This window comes from Micrasema longulum, unplaced genomic scaffold (assembly GCF_059751315.1).
Source record: "Micrasema longulum isolate JH-2025_06_02 unplaced genomic scaffold, ASM5975131v1 h1tg000982l, whole genome shotgun sequence".
Lineage (NCBI taxonomy): Eukaryota > Metazoa > Arthropoda > Insecta > Trichoptera > Brachycentridae > Micrasema > Micrasema longulum.
The window spans coordinates 387,774-415,013 of record NW_028278172.1 but is presented as its reverse complement, the minus strand read 5'-3'; the positions used below and the strand labels follow the sequence as shown (position 1 = coordinate 415,013).

Here is a 27,240-nt window from a genome sequence, read left to right as displayed (position 1 = left end):
ATTATTAGTTCTAAAAACAGAGTGAAAGTGACTCAAAAAAGTTTCGTCGGAATATATTCAAACCCAAGGTATTTTACACCCTATTCCTTGGTTAAAGTGACCGCTTTTCACACCGTGTAACACTCACCATTCTTCCCATGTTTAAACACACACATTTCCTCGACTCTTCGATCTGTCGATTTTTGTGAAGTAAAAGGGCTAACACCTTTATCACGCGGGTGAGATTCGTCCGGCTGAACCAAATCACCTACTAGGCAACGCCTGCAAACAATTTTCCAATTTTTATACTTCTTCTTTTACCAGGTAGTTGATTCAAAAATGTTTTGAGTACGTCCAAATGTTTGCAGACAGGCTGGATTTCATATAATTAATATTTAAAGCTTTAACTTTGTGGTCATACATTTTACTAAATGTTATTAAATATTGTTATTTTATTTTATTTTTGCACCACGACAGGCTAGGAGGCCCAATTACAGTGGTGAATTACATCACAGAACACCCAGGCTTAAGAAAAACCACATTTATTTTTTGTGTTCTCACCGGGAATCGAACCCGGAACATTCCGTCTGTGAGTCAAGCGTCTTGACCACTACACCACGCAGGCCGCCTAATTTGTATATAACCACCGACTTTTCCATGTCTACCGGTTTCGAGACGTGCAACCAACATGCAATCAAGCAACATAATATTTTCATAATTTAATAAGTGCACGTTTGTACTAATCACTGCATGTGCTTACTAAAATGCATGTCGTGTTGGTTTTATATTTTTGTGCAACAGCTACGGTGAAGGTGTATAGTGGGTATTGCATGTTGGTTTGATTGGTGTCCTGACGAAGAGGCGGGTACGTCTCGAAACCAGTAGACAAAGAAAAGTCAGTAAGTGCTCATATACAAATATTTAATAACATTTAGGCTGGATTTCCTCTCTAGGGAGTTATTCAGATCTAAATTTGTTGCAACAGAGAGGGAAAACTTTTTTAGTAGGGGATATGGAAGTCTAGGCATTTACAGGGCTTATGACCTGTTATTGGCTGGTTGAAGCGGCCACTTTACACACCGTGTAACATTCATCATTCTGCTTATGTTTTAACATCAACATTTCCTCAACTTTTTCATCTGTTGACTTTTGTGAAACAAAGAGCTGAAACCTTTGACAAGTGGGTGAGATTTGGTTCAGCCGGATGAATAGGGACACGCGAATGGTAAATATCTATAATGTGTAAAATAATGACTACTCTAGTGCCGATACTCAGGGAGAAAATGCGGAAATACGTTTGTATGAAGAAAAGTCGTACCGCGTTCCTCCTAATTTCATGATTATAGAATTAATCTTTTGTTAACTAATATAAAGGGTGTCGATAAAAACTCTCCGTTTCTGTTGAGGATTGAGTGTTATGTAGTTTAAAATATTTTATATTGATTTAAATTTATAGTCGGCTTCGTGGTGTAATGGACAGCGCGTTTTCCTACCATGCAAGAGGTCTCGGGCTCGATTCCCGACATGGTTGATATGAAATACTTATTCAAAAGGGTGTTTTTATTAACATGTTACAACAGAGATGAAGAACATTTAAGAGAAGGTAATTTAGAAGTCTAGGCATCTACAGGGCTTATGACCTGTCATTGGCTGGTTTAAGTGGCCACTTTACACACTGTAGCATTCACCATTCTGCCCATATTTGAACATCTATATTCCTTAAATTCTTTCATCTGTTGATGTTTGTGAAGTTGAAGAGCTAAAAACCTTCCATCAAAATCCATCAACATTCGCATCGTAGACCGTTTTTTCGCCGTCCATTCGCTCCATATGTCCTAACCGACGAGCACCCCTTTCTTGATTCTGTCGATAATGCATGTCTCAGCCTTACACACTTCACGGATCTCGACATTTGTGCACCTATCGTGCATCGTTTTACCACACATTCGCTTGAAGGATCGCATTTCGACAGCATTTAACCTACTTTCATCATCATTTTTGCAATTCCATACTTCGCTCCCATACATTAGAGTCGGCACTAGAACTCCGTTTTGAACTGCTAGTTTAGCCTCCCGCGATAAACATTTGTTTGCCGAAGTAGATTTCAGTGCACCGTTCACCCTGTTTCCGGCACTCACCTCCTTTCAATATCATTCTCGGTCTTTCCATCCCTAGTAAACATACTTCCTAGATACACAAATTCTTCTACCTGATTCAAAATATATTCGTTCACACTGATCTCACATTTAGCTATATTTTCATTCCTTTCAATAATAAATAAATTAATAAAAATAGCAGTTTTTGAATATTTTCCATAGTTACACCGGTGAAGTTCAAATATGTGATTGCGCAGCAGGATTATACGTCGCAAAACGTAAATATTTTGACATTTAAAATTAGGTGTTCACGGATGTTGCATTGTGGTCGCGAATACGATAAACAACCGTGGTGATAAATTGTCATCGCGTCGCTTATTAGCACGTTGATAGTTATGTGTGACTAAGGTACTGGACTGGTGGTACCTGAAGCGTAAAACTGATCATCTTACCTTCATGTTACCAAAATGATCAAGATGCGCTGCTATTGGTGTACTAATACAGTGCCCTATGCACCATTATGTGTGGAAAGTGAATGACGATGAAATCTCTAACGCTTTTTTTTTTCAGAAAAAAAAACCGAATAAAAAAAGCAGAACAATTAAATTATGGCCGTTATAAATTGGGTAAGTGTTTTTGATATTTTTTTAACCTTAATATTTTAAGTGGAGAAGTTCAGTGCAACGGCAAATTGGATATAATAAAATGTTTTCTTGCGCGCGATATAAATTAGAGCATATGGCGAAATTTCTTGAAAATGTATAATTTTTTTAATTTTTTTATTTAAATTGAAAACATATTACACATGATTTCATATAATAATTCCAGGGAGTTTTTGTAAAAAAAACTCATTTAGGGACATGCAGATAACAATATTTATTTACAGGCGTTTTTATATTTTAAACTATAACATTATTTACAAAAGCAGAATAAAAATTATGATACACTACAAATAAAAAGGGTACGTATATGTTTTAAAAATTACAAAATAAACATAAAACAAGGTATTGAAAATTTTAATTTTTTTTTTTTTTTGGTAGCCATAATGTTGAAACAGTGCTTTATTTATTAATTGTTTACTTTTTTGCACATTTATTTTATATTTATTTTTCATTTATTTTTTTTTGTTTTTTTACAATAAACATAAGAGGTAAAATGGAGTATTCAAAAAATTAAGCATAATTACATAGCAATGAAATACATATTAATAGTTAAAATAGTAAACAAAAAAATCCACAAAGGCATGGCCTGTTCGTGGGTATACAAGAAATTATAATGAATTTTCGCTCCTATAATAATAAATGGACAGTTATAATATTTTTGTGTAACATAAAAAAGGGAAAATAAAATATTCTGTAAAAGATAGTATGGTATTTTTTTATAGTAATTAAAAAAGGAAATAAAAAAAATAATTAAATAAACACAAAAATATTCCGTATTATTAAAGGGCAACAAAATATATCATGGAAAAAAGAGTTCATATCTTTAGTTTGTATCCAGGATAGTGCGTGTTTTTTAAAAGAAGGAAGTTTTGAAAGTTTGGAATCAATGAAATATTTAGAAAAAGAATTAAACATTTTTGGGCCCATAAAATCTGCATGTCTGTGCGAGCCTCGTTTTACAATGTGCTATTTCTAACACACGATTCCTTCTTTGACTTGATCTATTCGAATTCCTGTAAATAAATTTTGGTTCTTAAATATATATTTTAAACATTGAAAACAATGTATTTGTCACTCCGTTTCCCCGTAGGGGTAGGCAGAGAGAATGGACCGCCACGCACATCTATCCTGGAAAACAAAATCTAAAAACTCATCGTACAAGGGATTGAAGCCGTACAATGCGTGACCTGAAGAAATAAAGAAGATAGAACAGATAGAAAAGCCCAACGGTTGAAAAAATAACACAAGTGGCGAAGTGGGGACTTAAGCTAGGGTTTCCTAGGACAGCGGTGACCGTATCTTAACGGCCGTAGTGAACGGTGATGCGGTGGACAGCCGTCGTAACGGTGACTAGAGAGTGGTTTCTTGGGAAAACGGTGTTGTTAAATGTTATCAATGCTGGGTCTGTACCCAGTGTGGGATGAAAATGAATGTTTATTTTTAGCCATGATCACGCAAAGATCCCTCAACACTATTTTTGGCGAGACGATTGTTAAAATGTAGTATATGAAAATTTTAGTGGTTTTTTTAGATATATAAACACAATTCTAATGCTTTTTAAAAAATATATTCTAGGTATCGCATCTGGCGTGTTATTCAATATTAATCCTTACGACAAATGCACAGAGAGAAGATTCCAGAGGACCGCAGACATTCTATAATGATCAAAATCCTACTCATCAAGATTACTCCGGTTCGGTGAGTCTTTTGAAATATCTCTATTAAAATTAGCGGCCTCCGTGGTGCAGTGGCTTAAGCTCGACTCACGCACGAAGGGTTCCGGGTTCGATCCCGGTGAGAACACAAAAATTCAAATGTGATTGTTCTCTAGTCTGGGTGTTCTGTGCTGTAATTGGGTTTCTTGGCCTGTTGTGGTCGAATTAAAAAAAATAAAATTAATGGTGCTGTCACTCCTGTCTTAACTGTCAAACTCAAATGTCACTCAACGTCAAATTGAAATTGGCTTATTTCTCTTTCGCATTTCAAATACTCGTGTAGGATTTTGATAGTTGTGAGGGTTGGAGCTCCTACCCCAGCTGGAGATGGACAGAAGAAACGAGGTTGGCGTTCAATGTGTATTTATTACATGTCAAATGGTGAACAACGTTTTAAGTATGTCCCAATGTTCGAAGACAGGCTGGATTTCCTTCCTGGGGAGTCATTTGAATCTGAATTTTTGCAACAGAGAGGGAAAACGCTTTTGTAAAAGGGATAGGAGGTTTCAGCTCTTTTACTTCACGATGTTTAAACATGGACAGAATGGTAAATGTTACACAATGTGTAAGTGACCACTTAAATCAGCCAATGACAGGTCATAAGCCCTGTAAATACCTAGACTTACATACCCCTTTCTCAAAAATGTAATGTAAATTTAAATTATAAAAATCTTTTAAAATAAACATATTACAACAGAGATAAGGAACAATTTAAAGAAGGTCATAAAGAAATGTAGGCATTTACAAGGCTTATGACCATCACCGGCTAATTTATATGGCCACTTTACACATTGTGTAAAATTCACTATTCTGCCCATATTTAAACATCTTCATTCCTTCAATTCTTTCGTCTGTTGATGTTTGTGACGTTAAAGAGCTGAAAACTTTATTTATGAGGGTGAGATTCGTGTAATTGAATTATTTCACCTACATACTAGGCAACGCCTGAAAATTATATTTTTACAATTTCTATACTTCTTCATGGACCAGGTGGATTTATCAACAATTCCAGTCATTGTCTACAAAAATTTGGATAAACTCAAAATATTATTGAATCTTATGTAAAATTGAATTTTGTAGCTACGCCTTTTTTCTAAATAAGAGTCTGCATATTGCTTAATGTATTTCTATTTATCTAAAAAAAAAGACCGATAATCAGTGGACCTAGTGCTCTATGCATCGTTTTGAGTTCATAAACAATAACGCCAACAATTTACAAATTTATAATATTTTTAGGATTCAGGCAGAGCGCCCCCGCCCGCCATTTTGACACACAAGCAAGCCGTCTCAAATGGTACGCACATTTTTATTTAAATATTTATTTTTATGCTATAAATCTTGAAATAAGGCACCATATAACAAAAACATTGTATGTACGTTTAATTTATAAATGTTTAGTACATATTAACCAAAGCAGTGAAGCTTGGTATAAACTTGATTTAAGATTGATGGTAGGTTGATACGGCAAATTTGACGAGACAAGTTTTTATCGAAAATTGATGGAAACTTGTTATGTCAAGTATGGTTCCAGATAGCAAGCCAAGCTTGGTACAAACGTGATATAAGATTGATACACCAAATTTGACGTGACAAGTTTTTGACAAAACTTGCTGGAATTTTGTTATGTCAAGAATGGTATTTCAGAATCCCGCGATGAACACATTGCTATTTACATTGAAATATGGAGTGAATTCCCTTTTTATTATTTTATTTAAATAGTTTTCCCAAGACTTTTCTACAAGATCGATTTTTTTTGTACCACAACAGGCCGTGAGACCCAATTACAGTGGTAACTTACAGCGCGGTATACCCAGTCTGAAGAAAAAAATTTAGTCCTTAAAATATAGCTTCATTAACAGCTGCCAAACTAATGTCACTAGTGATGGAAATTACTGATCACTGACCATGTACCGATCAAATCGATTTTCATCAGATCAGATCAGTTTTTCATGCAAACATGAAACTCTTTTTCCGCAAAAACAAGACTATTATAGTGTGTTTAAGACAATTATTTACTAAAAAATAAGACAATAATACTTTTTTCATGAATAACAACAAATGAATAATTTTTTTATTCGATCGATTTACATTAATGAATTTGTCCCATCTCTAACGGTTTTGCAAAATGATGTAACCTTGTAAGAACGCCGTTAATAATTACATTGATTTATATGTCAAGCATTATATTTAAAAAAAAAAAAACATGCCAGATACGAATGGTTTTTCGTGTGTCAATATAAATCACTCTTTAAACGTTACTACAAAGTTATGTCGTTACTTTTGCTGACAACTGTCATTCTAATCAAGGTATAGTTTAAGGACTATAATTTTTGTGTCCTCACCGGGAATCGAACCCAGAACCTTCCGTGTGTGAGTCGATTGTCTTAACCACTACATCACAGAGGCCACCGAATAAAATTAGCGCATGACAAATACTAAAATAGTGCCTAATTTCAAACAACATTAAGGTTGGCAACACTGCTACAGTCATAGAAAAAATATATCTGTGGTCAATATTCAGCGCTGTCAGATTTCACCATTTTAGTCTGCGGATTTCATGTAATGCCCAATACGCAGTACTGCCTATAATTTCGTATTAATTACGCATTTATACGTTGGTGTTTTGCAGGTGATTTTTTACACTTTTAATATTGTTATAGTGTCAATACTCAGTTCAAAGTATAAACTATTGATATGGCACCAAGGAAAAAACAATAAAAATGAGTTTCCAATGCTACCATTGTCATTTGACAAAACCGTCTTGTCAAGAGTTCGTTAAAAGTAAGTTTGAAAATATTTTACCATCATTAATGATATTAATATCTAGTCCATTGCATGGTGCTTACAATAGTTAAAACTGATGATTTATTAAATATCACAAACATTATAAAGGTTTTTAAATTGGCGCGGATAGATTTTGACGGCCCGTGGCGGCTTTATTGTATTGGGTCATCCGTCAAATATTTGTTTTATTATTCAATTACTAATGCCAAATTATCACGGCAAGTTACACAATTGAACACCCGTGCGTTCAAGGAACGCAAGATCGGCCGAGAACATCGCCGCTGTCCGTGAAAGTGTACAGCAGAACCCGAGGCAGTCGATTCCTCGCAGTGCACAAGAACTCGACCTTTCGCAGATTTCAACTTGGCGAATATTGCGTCGGGACTTAGGCCTTATACCCGTACAAGATCCAACTGGCCCAGGAGCCCAAAGTTTATGACAATAGACAACGCCGTTTGTTCGCCGACTGGGCTTCGAATCGTTTGGAAGACGATCCCAATTTTCGCCGAAAAATCATTTTAGTAACGTGGCGCATTTTCGGACGAATGGCTGTGTTAACAAGCAAAACAGCCGTATGTGGGACAACACCAATCCACGCGAGGTTCACCAGGTGATAATGCTTCCTCAAAAAGTTACCGTTTGGTGTGGATTTTGGGCCGGCGGCGTCATTGGTCCGTACTTTTTCGAAAACGACGTTGGTTAGGCGGTCGCCGTCAATGGCGAGCGCTACAGAACGATGGTAACCAATTTCTTATGGCCCAAATTGAATCGTATCGACCTGGACGACATGTGGTTCCAGCAGTACGGCGCTACGTGCCACACAGCGGACGCCACGATTGACATTCTGCATGAACGATTTGGGGGTAAGGGTATCTCTCGCAGGGGTGATCTGAATGAGCCACCAAGGTCATGCGATTTGACCCCGCTAGACTTTTTCTTGTGGGATTCTTTGAAGTCACAGGTCTATGCAAATAAACCACAATCGACCGATGCCCTAAGGGTGAACATAACACAGGCCATCGCTCAAAATTAGCCGGATCTACGCGGAAGTCATTGAAAATTGGACCACTCGGATCCGTGCCACCATAAGAAGCCGAGGCGGGCATTTAAACCATGTCATATTTCACACTTGATGGCACATATGGGCCTCTCAAATAAAAAATAATTTTGTAAATACCTTACGTACAACTTGTTTCATTTCATTTCAACATCTACCCGTCCTTATTGAAAAACCCTATACTATTAGGTATGTCATCAAAACATAATTTATTGAATTATGTTTTATTTAATTCCAGAATACTTCCAATACCTATTGATGAAACCATTGAAAGCAAAATATTTCTGATTTTGTCGATGAATTATATAGGTTTTTCTGGTCGCGAGAGAGATATTATTTTAAGTTAAAGACAGTTAATGTCACACCATTCATTTAAACATTCTCAAGACAATAATCAGGGGATATTTGTTTTGTTTTTTTTTCTTTTATTTAGGAAACATTAATTAAGTTAAGCCGCATTGAATTAAGCCGCAAAATATTTTTCAGTCTACACTCACTTAGAAGGTTGCAAAAATTCTTACCCATTAGTACTAAATGCACTCTTGTACAAGCATTACTACTACCCATTCTAGATTACGCTGATGTTTCTATGACTGATTTAAGCTGTGAGCAGCTCGATAAACTTGAACGCCTTCAGAATACATGCATAAGGTACATTTTTGGTCTTAGGAAATATGACCACATTTCTGATTATCGTAGGCAACTGAAATGGCTCAAAATTAGACAGCGGAGAGACTATCACTTCCTCTCACTTCTGTTCAATGTACTTCATAGTCTTAACGCTCCTATATACCTGCGTGAAAAATTTCAACGCTTATCAGTTCATGGTTTACCTCTTCGTTCTCATTCTCAAGGCACTCTCTTAATAGCCATACACAATTCCTCTTTCTTCTCTAACTCATATCGTGTCCATGCGGCTCGACTGTGGAATCATCTCCCATCCACCATCAAAAATGTTACTACATTATCTCTGTTTAAATCACGTCTGAAGAAACATCTCCTTTCTCTTCCTTAATCTCTCCTCCTTTCCTTTTTCCTCTTTTTTCCTTTTTCCCATTGAGTAATAGTTTTGATTTAAGGTAATTTATAAACAAATACGTTTATTTCTATTTTTATACATGTTTAACTTTTTATTAATTTTTTTTTCCATTGAATATGTTCTGTAACTTGAATTATAAAAATAAAACTTTTATTTTATTGGTTGGTTGGAAGAAATTGCCATTTGGCAATAAGCCCGCTAATGTACAAATAACATTATGTACAAACAGTTAAATAAATAAAAAAAAAATAAAAAAAAATAAACATACAGTACAGTTACATTATTTTATATTTTACACAGTTAGACTTAACTCTAATGGACCAGTGAAGTTTTCATATTATAAATGTATTATGTAACTTAGTAGACATTATAATAATAAATATGTACATCTCCCCCCCCCCCCTCCTTATCCTCTCTTCAAGCATTTTTGTCCTTATCCCGCCCAATTTACAGTAACTTAATGTTCTTAAAATTAATATTTAAACAATCTTTGATTATTGAGTACTTGAAAATAACATTTTTATATGTATAAATTGTATGTATTTATTTGATATGTAATATATATTTTCTTTACTAACTTTGTATACTATGTGGAAATCTGTTATTAGTTCTGAGTTTATACACTATATCTGTTTGTTTACTAAAAATATGTATGTAGAACTGTTGATTTCCCTAATAAAATAAAATAAAAATAAATAAATAATAAAAATAAAGCAATTATATGTAAGGTTATTAATTAAAGTACAAAAAAGAGAAGGAAAATAAACATAAATAGAAGTTGTCTAAAAATTAAAATTAAAGTAAAAAAAATGAAGAAAATTTGTAAAAGTAATTAAAAGTTAAGAATGGAAATAAAGAATGAAAAACATGATTAGATGTAAAGATAAAATAAAATAATAACATTTTTTTAAAAAGGAAAAACATAAATACACACATACATATTTTAAGGGTTTCAAAGAAACGATGAGAAGAATCTTTAAATAAGAAAATAAATTTATGTCAATTTAAAAAACATCTTCAAAATTGATGACACATAGTAAGAGCAGCATTATATTGATTTTATATACATATACAATATAATTAATTAAAAGTAGCTTAAAAGTATAAAAACATGTCAATGCAGCAGAGAAAAAAAAAGAATAACAGGTATGGCAAGTAATATATAAAATTTGAAAAAGCAATATAAGGAGCAATTTAAACCAAAGCTAGTTGATAAAATTTTAGTAAAGCGATTTTCGCAGTAATACAAATTACAGAAGAAAAATTTGATTAAAACTAACAATATTAATGTATGTAATGTGAAGTGATGTAAGAGAAAAGGGGATCAACGGGAGTTTTTTTTTATTTTTTTTTTATTTAAATCTTAAAGTAGGGCACACATATCATACATATTGTTATGTGTGTTCTAATAATAACATTGCAAATATATTTAATTTATAAATTGTTTATCACATATGTCTTGACCATTATTTTAAATTTTGATATGTTTTTTTCTTCATAAATATTTTTTTCCATTTCGTAATACTTTTTAATTGCTTTAAATAAAATTGAATTTTGTGACTTTGCCTTTTTCCTAAATGGAAGTCTAATTTTGTTTTTTTCTCTAGTATTGTGATCGTGTTCACGCTGGTTCCGATCAATTTTTTTCCAAAATTCTGTTTTTTTATTAGAGTTTATAATTTTATGAACAAATATCATTGTATTTTAAAATATTCTTTGTTTATATGTTAATAATTTCATTTCATTTACCATCGACTTTACCCTCGTATATCTGTTTTTTTTCAAAATGATTCTAAAGGCTTTATTTTGTAATACAGTTAGTTTATCTATGTTTTCTTTGTTTGATAAAAATAAAATGCTACTACAGTAGTTAACGGGTGGTTCAATAATTGCTTTGTAAATAGTTTTGCAGGAGTCCTTATCAATAAATCTTCTGATCCTTCCCAAAATTGATTTTTTTTTTCCAATCTTATTTATTACCATCTTAGCGTTTTGGTGAAATGTAAGTTTTGAATCCAACATTACACCTAAATATTTAATTTCAGTGACTTCATTAAGTTTTTCATTTTCTATTACAATTGATGGCGTAATTTCTATTCTTTTGTTTCCTATATTCATATATTTAGTTTTGTTAACATTTAATTTTAATTTATTAATTTTTAGCCACAGTGATACATTATTAAGATCATGATTTAGTCTGTCCATAATTGTTTTATAATTTTCTCCCGATATATGTATATATTAAGGCATCGTCTGCAAAGAGTCATATTTTTGAGTCTTATTCAAAAGCTATGAGGCATTCTGTCCTCTCTGCCTACCCCCGACTGTTTTCTTATTTGTTTTTTTTATTTATAGACGGAGTTTTCAATTACGTGTTTGCGGCTGACAATGGCCTCAAGCAAGGAGAGTCCATTTCTCCCGATGGCTCGCGCACCGGAGCCTATGAATACATAGACTCCAATGGTAAAACCATATCTGTCAAATACATGGCCGGAAAGGACGGGTTTCGTGTGAGTATATTTTATTCTCTTGTACGGGTAAACTCTTCTAGGTATAATAATAATAAAACTAAATATATGAATATAGGAAACAAAAGAATAGAAATTACACCATCAATTGTAATAGAAAATGAAAAACTTAATGAAGTCACTGAAATTAAATATTTAGGTGTAATGTTGGATTCAAAACTTACATTTCACCAAAACGCTAAGATGGTAATAAATAAGATTGCAAAAAAAAAAACAATTTTGGGAAGGATCAGAAGATTTATTGATAAGGACTCCTGCAAAACTATTTACAAAGCAATTATTGAACCACCCGTTAACTACTGTAGTAGCATTTTATTTTTATCAAACAAAGAAAACATAGATAAACTAACTGTATTACAAAATAAAGCCTTTAGAATCATTTTGAAAAAAAACAGATATACGAGGGTAAAGTCGATGGTAAATGAAATGAAATTATTAACATATAAACAAAGAATATTTTACAATACAATGATATTTGTTCATAAAATTATAAACTCTAATAAAAAAACAGAATTTTGGAAAAAAATTGATCGGAACCAGCATGAACACGATCACAATACTAGAGAAAAGAACATAATTAGACTTCCATTTAGGAAAAAGGCAAAGTCACAAAATTCAATTAAAAAGTATTACGAAATGGAAAAAAATATTTATGAAGAAAAAAACATATCAAAATTTAAAATAATGGTCAAGACATATGTGATAAACAATTTATAAATTAAATATATTTTCAATGGTATTATTAGAACACACATAACAATATGTATGATATGTGTGCCCTACTTTAAGATTTAAATAAATAAAAAAAATACATAATAATAACATTTTACGTTCTGTGCCTAGATTATGAACGCTATCTTCATCTTTATATATCGAGACGGTATACTTAACTCCTGTACTGTCTTTATCTCACCTCGGTATGTTCTACCTTCTACCACTTGTCATATGTTTGTCATATGATTGTATGTTTTCTGAATAAAATAAAATAAAAATAAAAATAAATGTATTTGCGTAAAAAAATAAAAACGTAGGACCGTCGAAATATTTGCCTCTGTAATTTCAATTTAAAAGGCAGCCGGTAGAACGAGAAAGTGTATGCAGTTATTACGTTAGAAAATTACATAAGGCATTGTCGTTAATTGTGTCTATGGGTTGTATAATAAATAACGAAATACTCGAACTAAGTATGTATTTTTGCAGCTAGGTTTAGTGAACTGATATAGTTCTTACATTTTTCCAATCGATTCCGCATTCCTACACGCAATCCACAAGAACCCGCACAATCTGTACAAATCTTGACAAGTTTCGTCACACTTTTTACATGAATAAATAAACCTTTTGCTCGCGTTCTGTGACTCGACACAATTTTTCACTAGGAACATTTTGAGAACGTTTTTTTAAATTTTCTAGAAATATCTATGAATGGCCGTCGTAAGAAAGAATGACGCGTCTAACATTTTTTCGAAAATGAGTTAAATACATATTCAGAATCAGGAAAAAAATACGCATCTACCAAAAATACATCTATCTTCCTAAAGTAACCACAGCCCTGCTGGGGCGAACCGTGTATAGAAGCGATTATGCGCAGCTTACCATTATATTCACATAAAAACAAATAAATAATTATTATTTATTTTAAATCATTTCTACCGTTTGTATGTTTATCCTAACATAAATATTAATATTAATAAAGCGCGCCCAGCGCCTGCGGTGAGCCAAGAAACTATCCGATTATTCCAGCTTATTTTTTCATACAAATAAGTATACTATATTTTGAATGTCTTAACCCCAGTGCGGATGTTTTCTCCTAGATTGAACTTGCAGATTACACAAATTATTTGAAGATTCTTGATTTGGAAAACAGTATTTCAATATTTTTTTCTCAACTGCTATTTTTCTTTGAGATGGTACTTTTGACATAAGACCATTAACTTTCATGCGTTATATTGCAGGACATATGGCGCTCGACGCGGCCGTTTTTAGCACTATTAATTTCTAGAACAATTCGGCCAGTTGATATTTCAATTAAATATTTAATATCAACTGAATTCGTAGTGCTATTTGGTATTTATTTTTTAACGAGTTATGTATTAAAGTAATGGATAATATATATATATTTCGAAGTTACTTCGTTTGAGTTGATTTCATGGATGAGAGTTGTTGTATCACACAGAACCACAGAAAAATATCAATTTATGGTATATATTACTTACATTATATTATGAACCTCCTATGAAGGTACAAATATATGATATTTTTTTAGAGCTTACCTGTAAATAAAACCACCATTCGCCACTGCAGCCCTGTTATTCTCACTAATACATTAGACCAAACTGCAAAAAGTTTCGAAGATTACTAAATATAAAAGGCTTTTCTGACTTATATAATTATTAAAGACTGATTAAAATACGTGATATTTTTTTCAAATGCAGACAAATAAACGTGCCTATTTTTCCACAATGTTGACACTGTGGATGAAGATAGAGAAAATTCTGTACACACTTCCACATTTTTCGCGCCACGTTCGATTTTACGAATAATTGCCACTTTTTCACGAATTGGGTGACACTTCCTCTTGTCAGTAGACGTGTTTATAATTCAGGGGTTAGGTTTTAACTGATCTGGTCTAGAACTCATTTGGCATCACCCTCTTGTAATATTTAGTGTGTATTGAAATAAGCATAGAACATAAAAAAATCTTTAAAAAACCCTGAAACAAGCATGTCATTCATAAACTACAAAAGCCTACTACTACTACACCTACTAAGTTCACAAAACTTGGATTTTTTAAAAACCCTGAGTGTTCATTTTTCAATATTGTCGGCGAAAATCCAATTAGGTACTCACACAATTACATGGCTATCATAAACATAATCCGATCCCAACGCCCGGCGGTATTTATCCTTTACGTTAGCCGACCGTTTGGATGTTATTACTTAGATTTTTATTTTGAGAATGCTGTTTTTAACAATTGAAGATTTTTGTGTAATTTTTGACAATGTTTCTGTTCGGTATGTCCGAGAAGCAGCTCGTCATAACAGTGAATAATTGTATGGAGAAAACCATGAACTAAAATGTCAACTAATGTTGCCGCGTTACATCCGAGATCTCGCTATTTCCGTGATCGTTCTTTTTTTTATTTTTTTTATTTTATTTATTGGGGATATCAACAGTAATACATGTAATAAAAATATAACAAATAACATATACAGAGAATAAAACCAATGACAGATATCCACAGAAATACATTAAATACGCGTACAATACATACTAGTGTGTTTGTGTGAGTGTAAGTGAGTGAGAGGGTGGGTGTGTGGGTGTTATATTGGAAAGAGGGTGTCAGGTATCGAAAATATAAATATATATAAAATATTAAGAATTAGAGATAAAATTTAATAAAATAAAATAAAACTTTATTATTGAAATTAAGTATAAGACAAAAAAGTATGTTTTAAGACGCGCATTTTAAATGTTATTTTTTTACAATCAAATGGATCAATAAGGGGAAAGTTTAAATTATATTCACTAGCAAAACGTATAAGTGGAGAGTTCTGGGCATAGTTCGTACGAACTGCCGGCACATGAAATAGAGAGCTCGACGTGTGACGGGTGCGGTAGCCGGGGACATTTAATGATAACTCCGACAAAAGAGCCGGACTATCAAGGCGTCCACTGAGTATGTCATGAAGCACCCCCATGTCCAACAGTAGGCTTTCCACATCTAGGCGTTCGTTTTATTTAACTGACAGTTATGTCGGAATTTAATTCGACTTCAAAACTTACTCATTTCTCTCTCATATTTTCAACAGGCTTTTAAGAAAAAAAGTACCATCCTCAAAACGATTAGAAATTTTAATAAATCATAATTAAAGGAAAAATTGCTCGGCGGAACAAAATTTTCGACACTTTTAATACGTAGATAAACGTTTCGAGGGGTTCTAGACCCGTCGGTATAAACCGATGTACTTACATCAAAACTTGATGGGGGGGGAGTATCGGTACTATACCTTTGTAGTCGGTCGAGAGACTTTTATCTTCAACTATGACGTCATACTGAAGCTATGTCATTTTAGAGCGTAGATATGTGTACCGTGACGTAATTTTTGTTCGGTATGTCCGAGAAGCAGCTCGTAATAACAGTGAATAATTGTATGGAGAAAACCATGAACTAAAATGTCAACTAATGCTTCCTCGTTACATCCGAGATCTCGCTATTTCCGTGATCGTTATAACCGAGTTCGACTGTACATTTTTGTCTTCTACTACTACTACTACTACCATCACGCCATTTCCCCGTAGGGGTAGGCAGAGAGAATGGACCGCCACACACGTCTATCCTGGCATACAATCCTAGCCTCTTCCACAGTCATACATCTTGACATACATGCCCTTCGGTTCTGTCTGCTTTTGACATGACCAGACTTAAGATTTTGGTTTATCTGCCCATGCCACGTCTTCCTCGGTCGTCCTCGTCTCACGTTGCCGTTCATTTTCGCCATATGTACTTGTTTTACCATTCTTTCGTCGTCCATTCGTTCTACGTGACCGAACCATCTCAGAGACCCTTTCTTAATCTTATCAATTATACTTGACTCAGATTTACACTATCGCCTGATTTCATCATTCGTAACCCTGTCATATATTTATTTCCCACACATTCGTCTAAGAGATCGCATTTCAACCGCGTTCACTCGGCTTTCATCCTTCCTCTGCCAGTTCCATGTTTCACTTTCAAACATAAGTGTTGGGACTAAAACTCCGCTGTTCACTGCCGGTTTAGCTTCGATTCACATATTTTTATTAGAAATTACTGTGCTCAGTGCTCCGTTCATTTTGTTACCCGCATTCACTCTTCTTTCAACATCCTTTTCTACTCTTCCATCTCTTGAAAACATGCTTCCCAGATACACAAATTCTCTCTTCTATTCCGTTTAAACATCTGAAATGAATGTACCTACTCGTTTTCAATCAAATTTAAGATCTGCCGGTAATTTCGAAGCTAATTGATTATTTAGTCGGCGTCACTAGGCCTTCGTGGTGAAGTGGTCAAGACGCTTGACTCACGCACGGAAGGTTCCGGGTTCGATTCCCTGTGCGAACACAAAAATTAAAATGTGATTTTTCTCAAGCCTGGGTGCTCTGTGATGTAATTCACCACTGTAATTGGGCCTCCTGGCCTGTTGTGGTGCAAAAAAAATGAAATGAAATGAAAAAAAATAATTAAAAAAGAAGTAAATGGCCGGTGGTGAAGCCGTGTAAATAGACCGAGTATCGTACGCAACTACACTGGCTCAGCATCAAACATAGAAGAAACATTCACATTCTATCACTTCTTCACAATATTTTAAATAATCCCACTTCGCTTGTTTATCTGAGAGAGCTCATCCAACCTCTTTCACAACACGGACCATCTCTTCGTTCTAGTAACGAGAGAACCCTTTTAATACCCTGTCATCGCTCTAATTTTTTTGCCTCCTCTTTCACAGTAGTAGCCGCTCGATTGTGGAATAATCTACCCACTAATGTTAGAGACGCCCCTTCTTTATTTACATTTAAGTCGAGATTAAAATGTCACTATCTAAATATTTAAATTGTTCCTTTATCCTTCTTCTTTCCTTCCCATCCCCTCTCCTCTCTTCATAGTAAAGTGTTATTTTTTTTTATACATATATTTATTTTTGTTAATCTTTGCTTTTAATTTTTGTATAAAATTGTAAGATTCAATATGTCCATGTATTTATAATTTTCTCAAACTGAACGGTTTGGGTAGGTAGGAAGAAATTGCCTTAAGGCAATATGCCCGCCCTTATATGTATATATATTGTATATGTATATAAAGTGTCAATAAATACTTCTCCTTTGCGAATTTAAATATATTTTTTCTATAGCGGACAATTGAATTATTTTCTCCAAAATTGGCAATGTGAGCTGGTGGATAACGCAGCCAACAATCTATTAAAATGTACTCGAACCAGAGAAAATCGATATGTAAAAACACTGACTAACCTGGTAATCTTCTTCTTTGTCGGCGATCAGCTCACGCGCTAACGGGAAAACTGGTGATCGGGAAAACTGCATACACACAGTAGTCTGGAGTCTGGAGGCGGCGCGGCGGATGATGATCGATAACGTCTATTTTATTTAGTTGAGTAGAATCAATTGGCACACTGAAAAAAAAGACGTTTACTTAATTACAAAATAAAATGGCGTTTCTAGCTAGAAACGTCTTTACATTGCAGTATAACATATTTTCTTGTTACAATATTTGAGTTTGTCCAAATGTTTGTTGACAAAGGACTGGATTTCACCCCCTCGGGAGTCGTTAAGATTAACAAATTACAACAGGGATGGAGAAAAGGGGAATATGGAAGTCTAGGCATCCACAGGGCTTATGACCTGTCATTGGCTGGTTCAAGTGGCTACTTTACACACTGTGTAACATTCACCATTCCGCCCATGTTTGAGCATCGTTTCATTTCTTCCATTTGTTGATTTTAGTGAAGTTAAAGAGCTGAAACCTTTATTGTTGTGAAGAGATTCATCTGACTGAATTATCTCACATACTAGGCAACGCCTGAAAACAATTTGCCAATTTTAAAACTTCTTGGACCAGTTGGTTGTTCAAACATGGGCAAAATGGTGAATGTTTCACAGTGTACATAGTGGCCACTTAAACCATCCAATGACAGGTCATAAGCCCTGTAAATGCCTAGACTTCCATGTTCCCTTATTTAAGGGATTCTCCTACCCTGTTGTAATTTGTTAATCTTAATGACTCCCGAGGGGGTCGAAATCCAGTCTTTTGTCTGCAAACATTTGGACGATCTCAAATATTGTAACAAAAACCAACTGGTCCAAGAAGAAGTTTAAAAATTGGAAAATTGTTTTCAGGCGTTGCCTAGTGAGATTATTCAGTCAGGTGAATCTCTTCACAACAATAAAGGTTTCAGCTCTTTAATGTCACTAAAATCAACAAACGGAAAAAATAAGAAATATGGATGTTCAAACATAGGTAGAATGGTGAATGTTACACAGTGTGTAAAGTGGCCACTTAAACCAGTCGATGATAGGTCATAATAATAATAATAATGTTTGGATAATTTATATAGCGCCATTTTTGTGAAAATCACCTCAAGGGCGCTGTACAATAAATAAATATCCCAACACGTCTTGCAGCTACAGAGCGCATGGACGATTGGGATTCTAGTTCTTCGCCTCCAATTATGATATATTACAATATTATGATATATATGAGCTAGATAACAGAACGTCTTGCAGCTACAGAGCGCATGGATAATAAGAAATCTAGCCCCTATTTACATTTTTATTTTTAAATTTTTTATTTGACAATGAAGTTTAGAAATTAAGTGATATTTTAAAAATGAAATAAAAAGCAGATTTATAAAATTAGAATTTAGATAACGACTAGTCTCGCAGCTACTGAGCGCATGGACGGTTGAAATTCCAGACCCCATTTACTAAATTTAGATATTTGATAGTTGATAACATTTACATAATATGATAGCTAACATCACAAAAAGTCTTGCAGCTTCAAAACGCATTGACAAATGGAATTTCAACAACATAAGAATGATTTTTAAAAGTAATAATAAAAAATAATTTTGAAAAACGCAATAATAATACATTGAGCAAAGAAGTAGTAAGCATGGCAATTAAGTGAACATGTCACAGCACAAAAAGTAAAATATAAAAAACTAAACAAAGATAGCATTCCTTAACTTATTATTAAGGTTAACAAGACAATAGACGATACCCAAACTCAAACTCGTCCCTATTTTATTTTCGTATGCAGTAAACAGGATCTATGATGTAGATGCCTCGATTTCCATATTTCCTTTTCTAAGGTATTCTCCATCCCTGTTGTAATTTGTTAATATTTTCTTGTATTTTTTTTAATAAAAGAAAAATGAAAATGGTAATTTAAAAATATATAACGTAAAATTTATAAAAATGAATATAGATATTCCGTTACGGCAAACCATAATACATACTGTGGCATAATAATATACTTAATTTTTGTAGTATTTTTCACACAGCGAATTTTTCAATCTTTTAGTCACAAAATATTAATTTTCTCCGTTTTTTGTTATATGTAGAAACGTCTTATGACGGCAGTATGTCATACCTCGGTATGTTCTACCTATCATCTCGACATCATACGATCGAAACGAACCAATGAATGACCGCAAAAATTAGTCCGCGTTCCTTACTTCCTTAACATTTAAAATAGTTGCGTATGCCCAAATGTTTGCAGGCGGGCTGGATTTCCTTTTATTTAGGTCAATTTTTTTTGCAACAGAGAGAAAAACCATTTTTAAGAAGGGAATATGGAGGTCTAGGCATGGTCTAGGTTGGATTGAGTAGCCACTTTACACACTGTGTAACATTCACCATTCTGCCTATGTTTAAACATTTACATTTCCTCAACACTACCATCAGTTTAAGAAATAAAAGAGCTGGACCTCAATTATGAACGCTATCTTCATCTGTATATATCGAGACGGTAAACTTAACTTCTGCACTATATGTATCTCACCTCGGTATGTTCTACCTACTTGCCATATCGACATCATATGATCGAAACGAACCAATGAATGACCGCAAAAATTGGTACGCATTCCTTACTTCATTGACATTGAAAATAGCTCTCATTTTTATTTTAAATGGGCTTCTGTGATAGAAAGTGCCCACTTCAAAGCGATTGTAAACTCCAATAAATCCCAATGCAAGTAAAAAAAGCTCGCTTGAATATGATTTTTATGACTTTTAACCATTGCCAAAACGATATGCTTAACGATCGTCTGCATTTATCTACTGAGGTAGTACTGAGCGATTACAAGTCCGACTTTTAATACGTTCTCTCAGAAAAATAGTAAAACAGATTGAAAAAATATAATAACTAAATTTATTTTTTACAGTGGTAACTTTCTAACGCCTAGATACTCTTGTATGTTAATAGGACAGAACCTAGCGACATTATTTTCGCATCTAGACGTTTGTTTTGTTAAGCTGACAGTTATGTCGGAATTTAATTCGACTTGAAAATTTACTTATTTCTCTCTCATATTTTTAATAGGCTTTTAAGAAAAAAAGTGTCAGCCTCAAAACGATTCAAAATTGATGTAAATCATAATTAAAGGAAAAATTTCTCGGTGAAACAAAATTGTTGACACTTTTAATGCGTAGATAAACGCACCGAGGGGTTCTAAACCCGTGGTTATAAACCGATGCTATCACCATCATCGTTCCCTTTCCGCACCTAATGGTGTATAGGGCACTGCATTGGTATACCAATCGCAACGTACCTAGATCATTTTTGTTACATAAAGGTAAGATGATCAGTCTAACGATTCAGGTACCAGTCCAGGGACTATAAAATATTTCAATTTATTTCAACAGAGAGGTAAAACATTATTGAGAAGGGAATATGGAAGTCTAGGCATTTACAGGGCTTGTGATCTGTCATTGGCTGGTTTAAGTGGCCACTTTACACACTGTGTAACATTCACCAGCCAGTCTGCAAGCATTTGGACATACTAAAACATTGTTGGACTATGAAATATTCTAGTGTGAAAAAACCCTTTTAAATAAATATTTCATATCAACCATGTCGGGAATTGAACTCGAGACCTCTTACGTGGCAGGCTAACGCGCTGACCATTACACCACGAGGCCGACAAAAACCCAATGTACTTACAACAAAACTTTAAGGGGGGGGGGGATCGGTAGTATATCTTTGCAGTCGATCGTGATACTTTTATCTTCAACTACGAATCATTAATATGACTACCTCCTGTACGAGGTGTATTAATTAAATCCCAAGACCAATTTACGAGGTCATAACTGGAAGTTCAATCGTTCTCAATTCCACCCCAATGCCAAAAATTATTTTCCACCAAAGAAATTCCACCAAATCTGAAATGTTTTAACTAATATTATTTTCTTACCAACAGATAATCGAAGGGGATCACGTGCCTTTGCAGCCCAAACCGTTTAAGCCGATTGCCGAATATCAACCTCCGGAGTACCGCAAGGGTAACATTTTGTCCCCACACTATTTTCAATTTACAGCAAAACCCTAAATTAAATATTATACCAACCTATGTCGTCGCTTTTGCTGACAACTGTCATTCTAATCAAGCTTTATTTAAAGGACTATAAAAAGTTGGATAAGAGGCTAACTTCAGACTCTTGAGCTGTCAGCAATGCGAAAATGTCTGCAATAAATTTCCATAAAACATCATAAACTCTTTTTAAAATTACAACTAAAATTGAAAATTTCTGCCACAAAAAAGATCGTATTATGAAAGAAATTAATTTCAGACCGTTGAATTGCAAATTTCTCCTACGTTGATTGCGGGGAAAAACCTTAAACTGGGTTTTAAATGTAATAAAAATTCAAAATACAATGGGACTTCAAAAATTACACATAACTAGCGGACCACCGGCTATTAGTTTGGAAAAATACTGTTCATTGATAAGTATGTACTTGTTTAAGGTTGAATTCCAAAACATAAAATAATTGATTTTCAAATACAGAATTATTTCTGCAAATGTCAAACTCGGCTCTTCTCACAACAGGGGTGCACTTTATACATGAATGCGATTTTCAAAAAAATAAATTTAATGTCAATTAATATTATTTTATCATTACCAATAATCCAGTAAAAAGAAATAAATGAGAAATTAGAAGAGAATTTAATATCTACGAGCACGCGCAGCGCAAAGATCTACATTTCGATGAAAACCGCAGTGACATCACACGTACAGAAGAATTATATAAATAAAGATTACGTAATTTCAAGGTTTCAGGGAGGGGAGCACTGTGCAACTTTCACCACAATATTCAAATAGAATAGTTGACGTGATGTAGATGCTTAAACATAGACAGAAACGTAAATATTACACAGCGTGTAAAGCGGCAGCTTTAATCAGCCAATGACAGGTCAACATTTTCATATTCCTTTCTTTAAAGTGTTTTCCCGCTCAGTTGTAATAAATTTCAAGGAAGTCCATTCTTTGAGTGTTAATAAATTCGTCTTTTTGTCAGGACACCAATTAAATTAACATACAAATCCCATTATACGCCTCCACCATAGGTGAAAAATGTTAAACCAACGTGCTAATACGACGCATGCTTTTGGCAGCTAACACTAACGCGCACCGAATTTTGCTATTGTTTTCTTTAGATCTGGGAAGCGAAGGGCAGGCGGAGCCCCGCCAGCAAGAACAGTACGTCCAAGAAGGAAATAGATTCAACAAACCGAGAGAGAGGTTCGAAGAAAGACAGAGAAAGGCCCAGAGGTATACGTCACAGGATTATGTCAAACCAAAGGTAGGAAATCTTATATCTAACTTTCATTACAGGCCCTAACGTTGTTCACAATGATTTCACGCATTCAAAAGGTCCACTTTCTGTATGATTTCCACTTCCACTATTGCTTTCATTGGCTGATATTTTCTCCGGAATTAGAATCCGGTAAGCTGAGGGATAGAAACTACAAGTCGAAAAGTTCGAAAGTCGTTGAAATGTTATGTCTTAATGTGTTGACCTTTTAAGCTGATAGGTAGGTAGGTTTTTATATGCTCAGGTCAACGTTGTTTCAAGTCGGCGTAAAATGAACACAAATATAATGGAAGATGTAAGTGGTGACGCGAGAGAGAGGCGCAAAAGTTATTTTCTCGATAGCTTAGAGAGTGCATGAACTGGTCCAAGATGGTCCAACAAGGTCAGCCAACACACGCGTTATTAAGGGCGTTTACTGCCACCTACGTAGAATTAAGAATAGTCCAGAAGGAGCGTAGAATCATATTTGAATACATCGGACTGTGTCCAAAAATCCCCCCACTTTTGCCGTGTGAATTCGCGAAGTCGTTAATTTGTTCATTTCTCTACAATTTTATTGTACCCGCGGAAACATTAATTGACACAACAGACCAGACAAGTAAAGTGTCGTTTAATTAATGAACTTTGAACTTAAATAAAACAAATTTTATTTTACATAAAACGGATATTTTTATATCATGTTAAATAATATTCGATGTTTTAAAGATAATGTCAAATATCCACCACGGCGTTGTTTAATCCGAGGTCCAATTTTCATTAGTTCCCTCATTAGATGAGCAAAGTAGGGTAAACAAATTTACTACCCTGGCAACACTAACGAAATGTCCATTTTGTTTTCTTTGACAATCTGACAGATTTTAAGTAATGCATTCGCTACTTACACATGCATTTGTTAATTACACATGAAATGTGATCCCATCCTGTTTCTTTAAGATCCAAGCAGAATTTTTACACTTTAAAACGGACTGACTGTGTCCAAAAATCCCCCCACTTTCGCCGCGCGCATACTTAAAGTCGCCACGTAATATTGACAGGTTGCGAAAAATATAACCATAACACAAATGTAATTAATAAATTTTAAAAAAAGCAATTTGTTAATTTCTCAAATACTTTATTGTACACGCGGACACATTAATTGACACAACAGAGTAAATAAGTCAATTGTATTTTTTTTTTGTTTTTTATTATTATATTTTTAAGTTTTTTTTTAAATACATAAGACGTAAACCAGAGTATTAAAAAAATAAAGGATAGCTATGCATAGCAATGAAATGCATTTTAATAGTAAAAATAGTAATAGTAATAGACAAGAAATGTTTATGATTTTTTTGCTCCCATAATAAATAGACAGGTATAATATTTTTGTGTAATAAGAGAAAATAAAATATTAGACAACAACAACACTATCATATTGAAAAAGCAAAGACAAACACAGGACAGTCAAAAATACTACATAATGGACTTAAACATTACAACGACCTACCTTACTACTTGAAAACTTTTACTGGAGACAAATTTAAAATCAATCTGAAAAAGCACGTGATGACTGAACTAACTAGACTAGACGAGACATAAAAAATGATTTAAAAATATCCGTTTTATGTTCAAAGTTCATTAATTCAATTACTCTTATTAAAAATGACCCTTTACTTATCTACTCTGTTGTGTCAATCAATGTTTCCGAGTGCACAATTAAATTTTAGAGACTTACTTTCTAAGTTCAGTCATATCACTCCACTACTTTGGGAATTACACTGCCTACGTTTTCTACAGAGGGTGGAATACGAACTCTGTTGGCTTATGTATAAGTCACTGCACAACTCTGCTCTAGAATATTCGAGGGAACTCTGCATTCCAGATGAGCTAGCTGACAGACGTCTTACGCTTAGATCAGCTACGTCTACGGCTAGAGGAAAAGATATTATTCCTCCACGCAAACAGCGCACTTGATTCGACGAACGCGCATTTAAATCAGGCCCTACGGCATGAAATGCTCTCCCAGCAGAGGTCCGAAACTGTGAGAGTGAAGTGATGTTTCGGAAGAAACTTAAAACCCACTTGTTCTCTAAATCATTTGAATAAATCCTTAGCATGTGGTGACAATATCCATTGTTTTTCTTCAATTAAAAAGTTAAAATTGAATTTATATCTTTATATAATCACTTTGTAAAGCGCCCTTGAGGTATTTTATTACGAAAATGGCGCTATATAAGCTATCTATAATAATAATATTTGTTGGATTTGGTCATGCCACATTGTCTTTTTCAATTTCCCTTGTTTTCTGGGTTCAATAACATCGCTCCCTGAATCCTTCAGGCTGTTCTTTCACAGTCCATTCGCCGTACGCGTCCAAACAAAATCGCCTCGCTAATTTAGATTTTTCGTTTCCAGCAAGCCTTGTTCAACCCAAACCAAGAGCAGTTTCAGCAGCAGAGGCACCAAGAGAGGTTGCAGAGTCCGGCCAGGCCGGGTCAGGCCGGACCGGGTCAGGCCAGACCGGGTCAGGCCGGACCGGGTCAGGCCAGGCCGGCCAAGCCGAGCAGAGCTATGCTGTACAACGTGGAACAGAGACATAGCATCAACTACAGAAAGTATCAGGACAATGGACAATTAGTGAGGCTTTTTTATTTGTTATAATTTCTTTTTCGCATTAACAATAGGTATACATTAGTTACAAATACACAAAAAAACTATTACATTAACGTAAAAAAAAACCCACAAAGATGTGTGGGTATACATTGTATTTTTAACTAACGGACCCGACAGACGTTGTTCTGCCCGAACGTTGGCTTGCCTGGAAAAAGACTTTTAGTTGATAAGTAAGTACCTCCGAGATACTTGTTTCTGATTGAATTCCAAAACTAATAATTATTAATATTCAAATATTGAATTTAAGAAGGTACCTAGGTACTTGTTTATGGTTGAATTCCAAAACATAAAATAATTCATTTTCAAATATAGTACAGTTTATGGCATAGAAAAAAAAATTATATTAACTGTATTTAATTTATTTTATTTGATTTAATAGCATAATTATACATTTTTACAATTTAAAAAAAAATTTCACTTGTTATATTTTTACTAAAACTAAAATCCCACCAAGCCACTTTTTGTAGCTTGTTGGTGAAGATTATATTTATACTGACTTAATAATATTATTTACATTTATAAAAACAATGAATAACATATAAAAATTAACAGCCGGAAAGATCAGAATAAACATGTTTATACAAATAATAATATATAAATTTATTTTTTAAAAACAAGAAAATATATGAAAAAATAAAATATTTACACCTAAGCTACTATTTATATATAAACTCTTGATCGAGTAGCCACTCTCTTATTTTGCTCTTGTTACAATGTCAGTTAAATTTAAGTTCTTTTGGTAATGAATTAAAAATTCTAGGTACTAAATATTTGAGAGTTCTATTTCCATATTTATTATATACTTTTGGTACTACCAAGCCATCATTAGACGTGAAGCGTGTATTATTACATCTAAATTTATGACTGGATAGCTCGTTTTATCGACTACCGGAAACGGTTTGTCGCGAGCGGATGGGGGTTGCGAGGCGCTGCGCTTGGAGGTCTGAATTTGGGCTTGTGTGGGCACGGCGCGCGCTCTACCAATTCTTCATAGGTTAGCCTAAATGTCATGTATAGCTTAATTTTCTTTTCCAGGATGTTTACCTGATTAACCCGAATCAAAAACTCACATGTTTCTGGTAGTACTTCACGCGCAGCACTGTATTTTTCATCCACCGGACACGGAATAACGCTTATCTGTTCTTATTTTATTTTTTCCAGGTGGGGGCCGCAGAAAATGGTCAAGATGGTGGCGCAGCCCCGGCAACGCGTCATTTTGAGGGCGGATACAACTTTGAATTTAAAGGCTAATGCTCCGGCATTATTAATTTAATAAGCGCAAAGATTAGTTACTACAATTTTGTTCTTTTTGTACCTATTGATTTATATGTTATGAAAAATAAAATAAAAACATAAATACAAA

The 27,240-nt window shown here is 34.1% G+C and overlaps 1 protein-coding gene across 4 annotated transcripts; it reads left to right on the top strand.

Annotated features, from left to right (window-relative positions):
- LOC148277784 (uncharacterized) lies at window positions 1-27,240 on the top strand. 4 transcript variants are annotated; one of them, XM_088232404.1, is made up of 10 exons: window positions 22-68; window positions 2,646-2,701; window positions 4,313-4,435; window positions 5,689-5,746; window positions 11,688-11,842; window positions 21,835-21,916; window positions 23,071-23,216; window positions 25,620-25,718; window positions 25,749-25,841; window positions 27,039-27,240. In XM_088232404.1, the coding sequence occupies exons 2-10, from the start codon at window positions 2,684-2,686 to the stop codon at window positions 27,126-27,128; spliced, it is 864 nt and encodes a 287-aa protein (XP_088088530.1). In that variant the 5' UTR covers window positions 22-68; window positions 2,646-2,683; the 3' UTR covers window positions 27,129-27,240. The 4 variants fall into 4 exon arrangements, with proteins under 4 accessions (XP_088088529.1, XP_088088530.1, XP_088088532.1 ...); XM_088232403.1 differs by having other exon boundaries at window positions 1-68; window positions 25,620-25,841; XM_088232406.1 differs by lacking the exons at window positions 22-68; window positions 2,646-2,701; window positions 4,313-4,435; window positions 5,689-5,746 and adding an exon at window positions 6,992-7,081 and having other exon boundaries at window positions 25,620-25,841.

Excerpts from the sequence above, each read along its gene's own strand:
- LOC148277784 (XM_088232403.1), top strand. Across the intron at positions 11,843-21,834 it reads CCGGAAAGGACGGGTTTCGT|ATAATCGAAGGGGATCACGT; the intron begins GTGAGTATATTT and ends TCTTACCAACAG. Across the intron at positions 23,217-25,619 it reads AGGATTATGTCAAACCAAAG|CAAGCCTTGTTCAACCCAAA; the intron begins GTAGGAAATCTT and ends TTTCGTTTCCAG.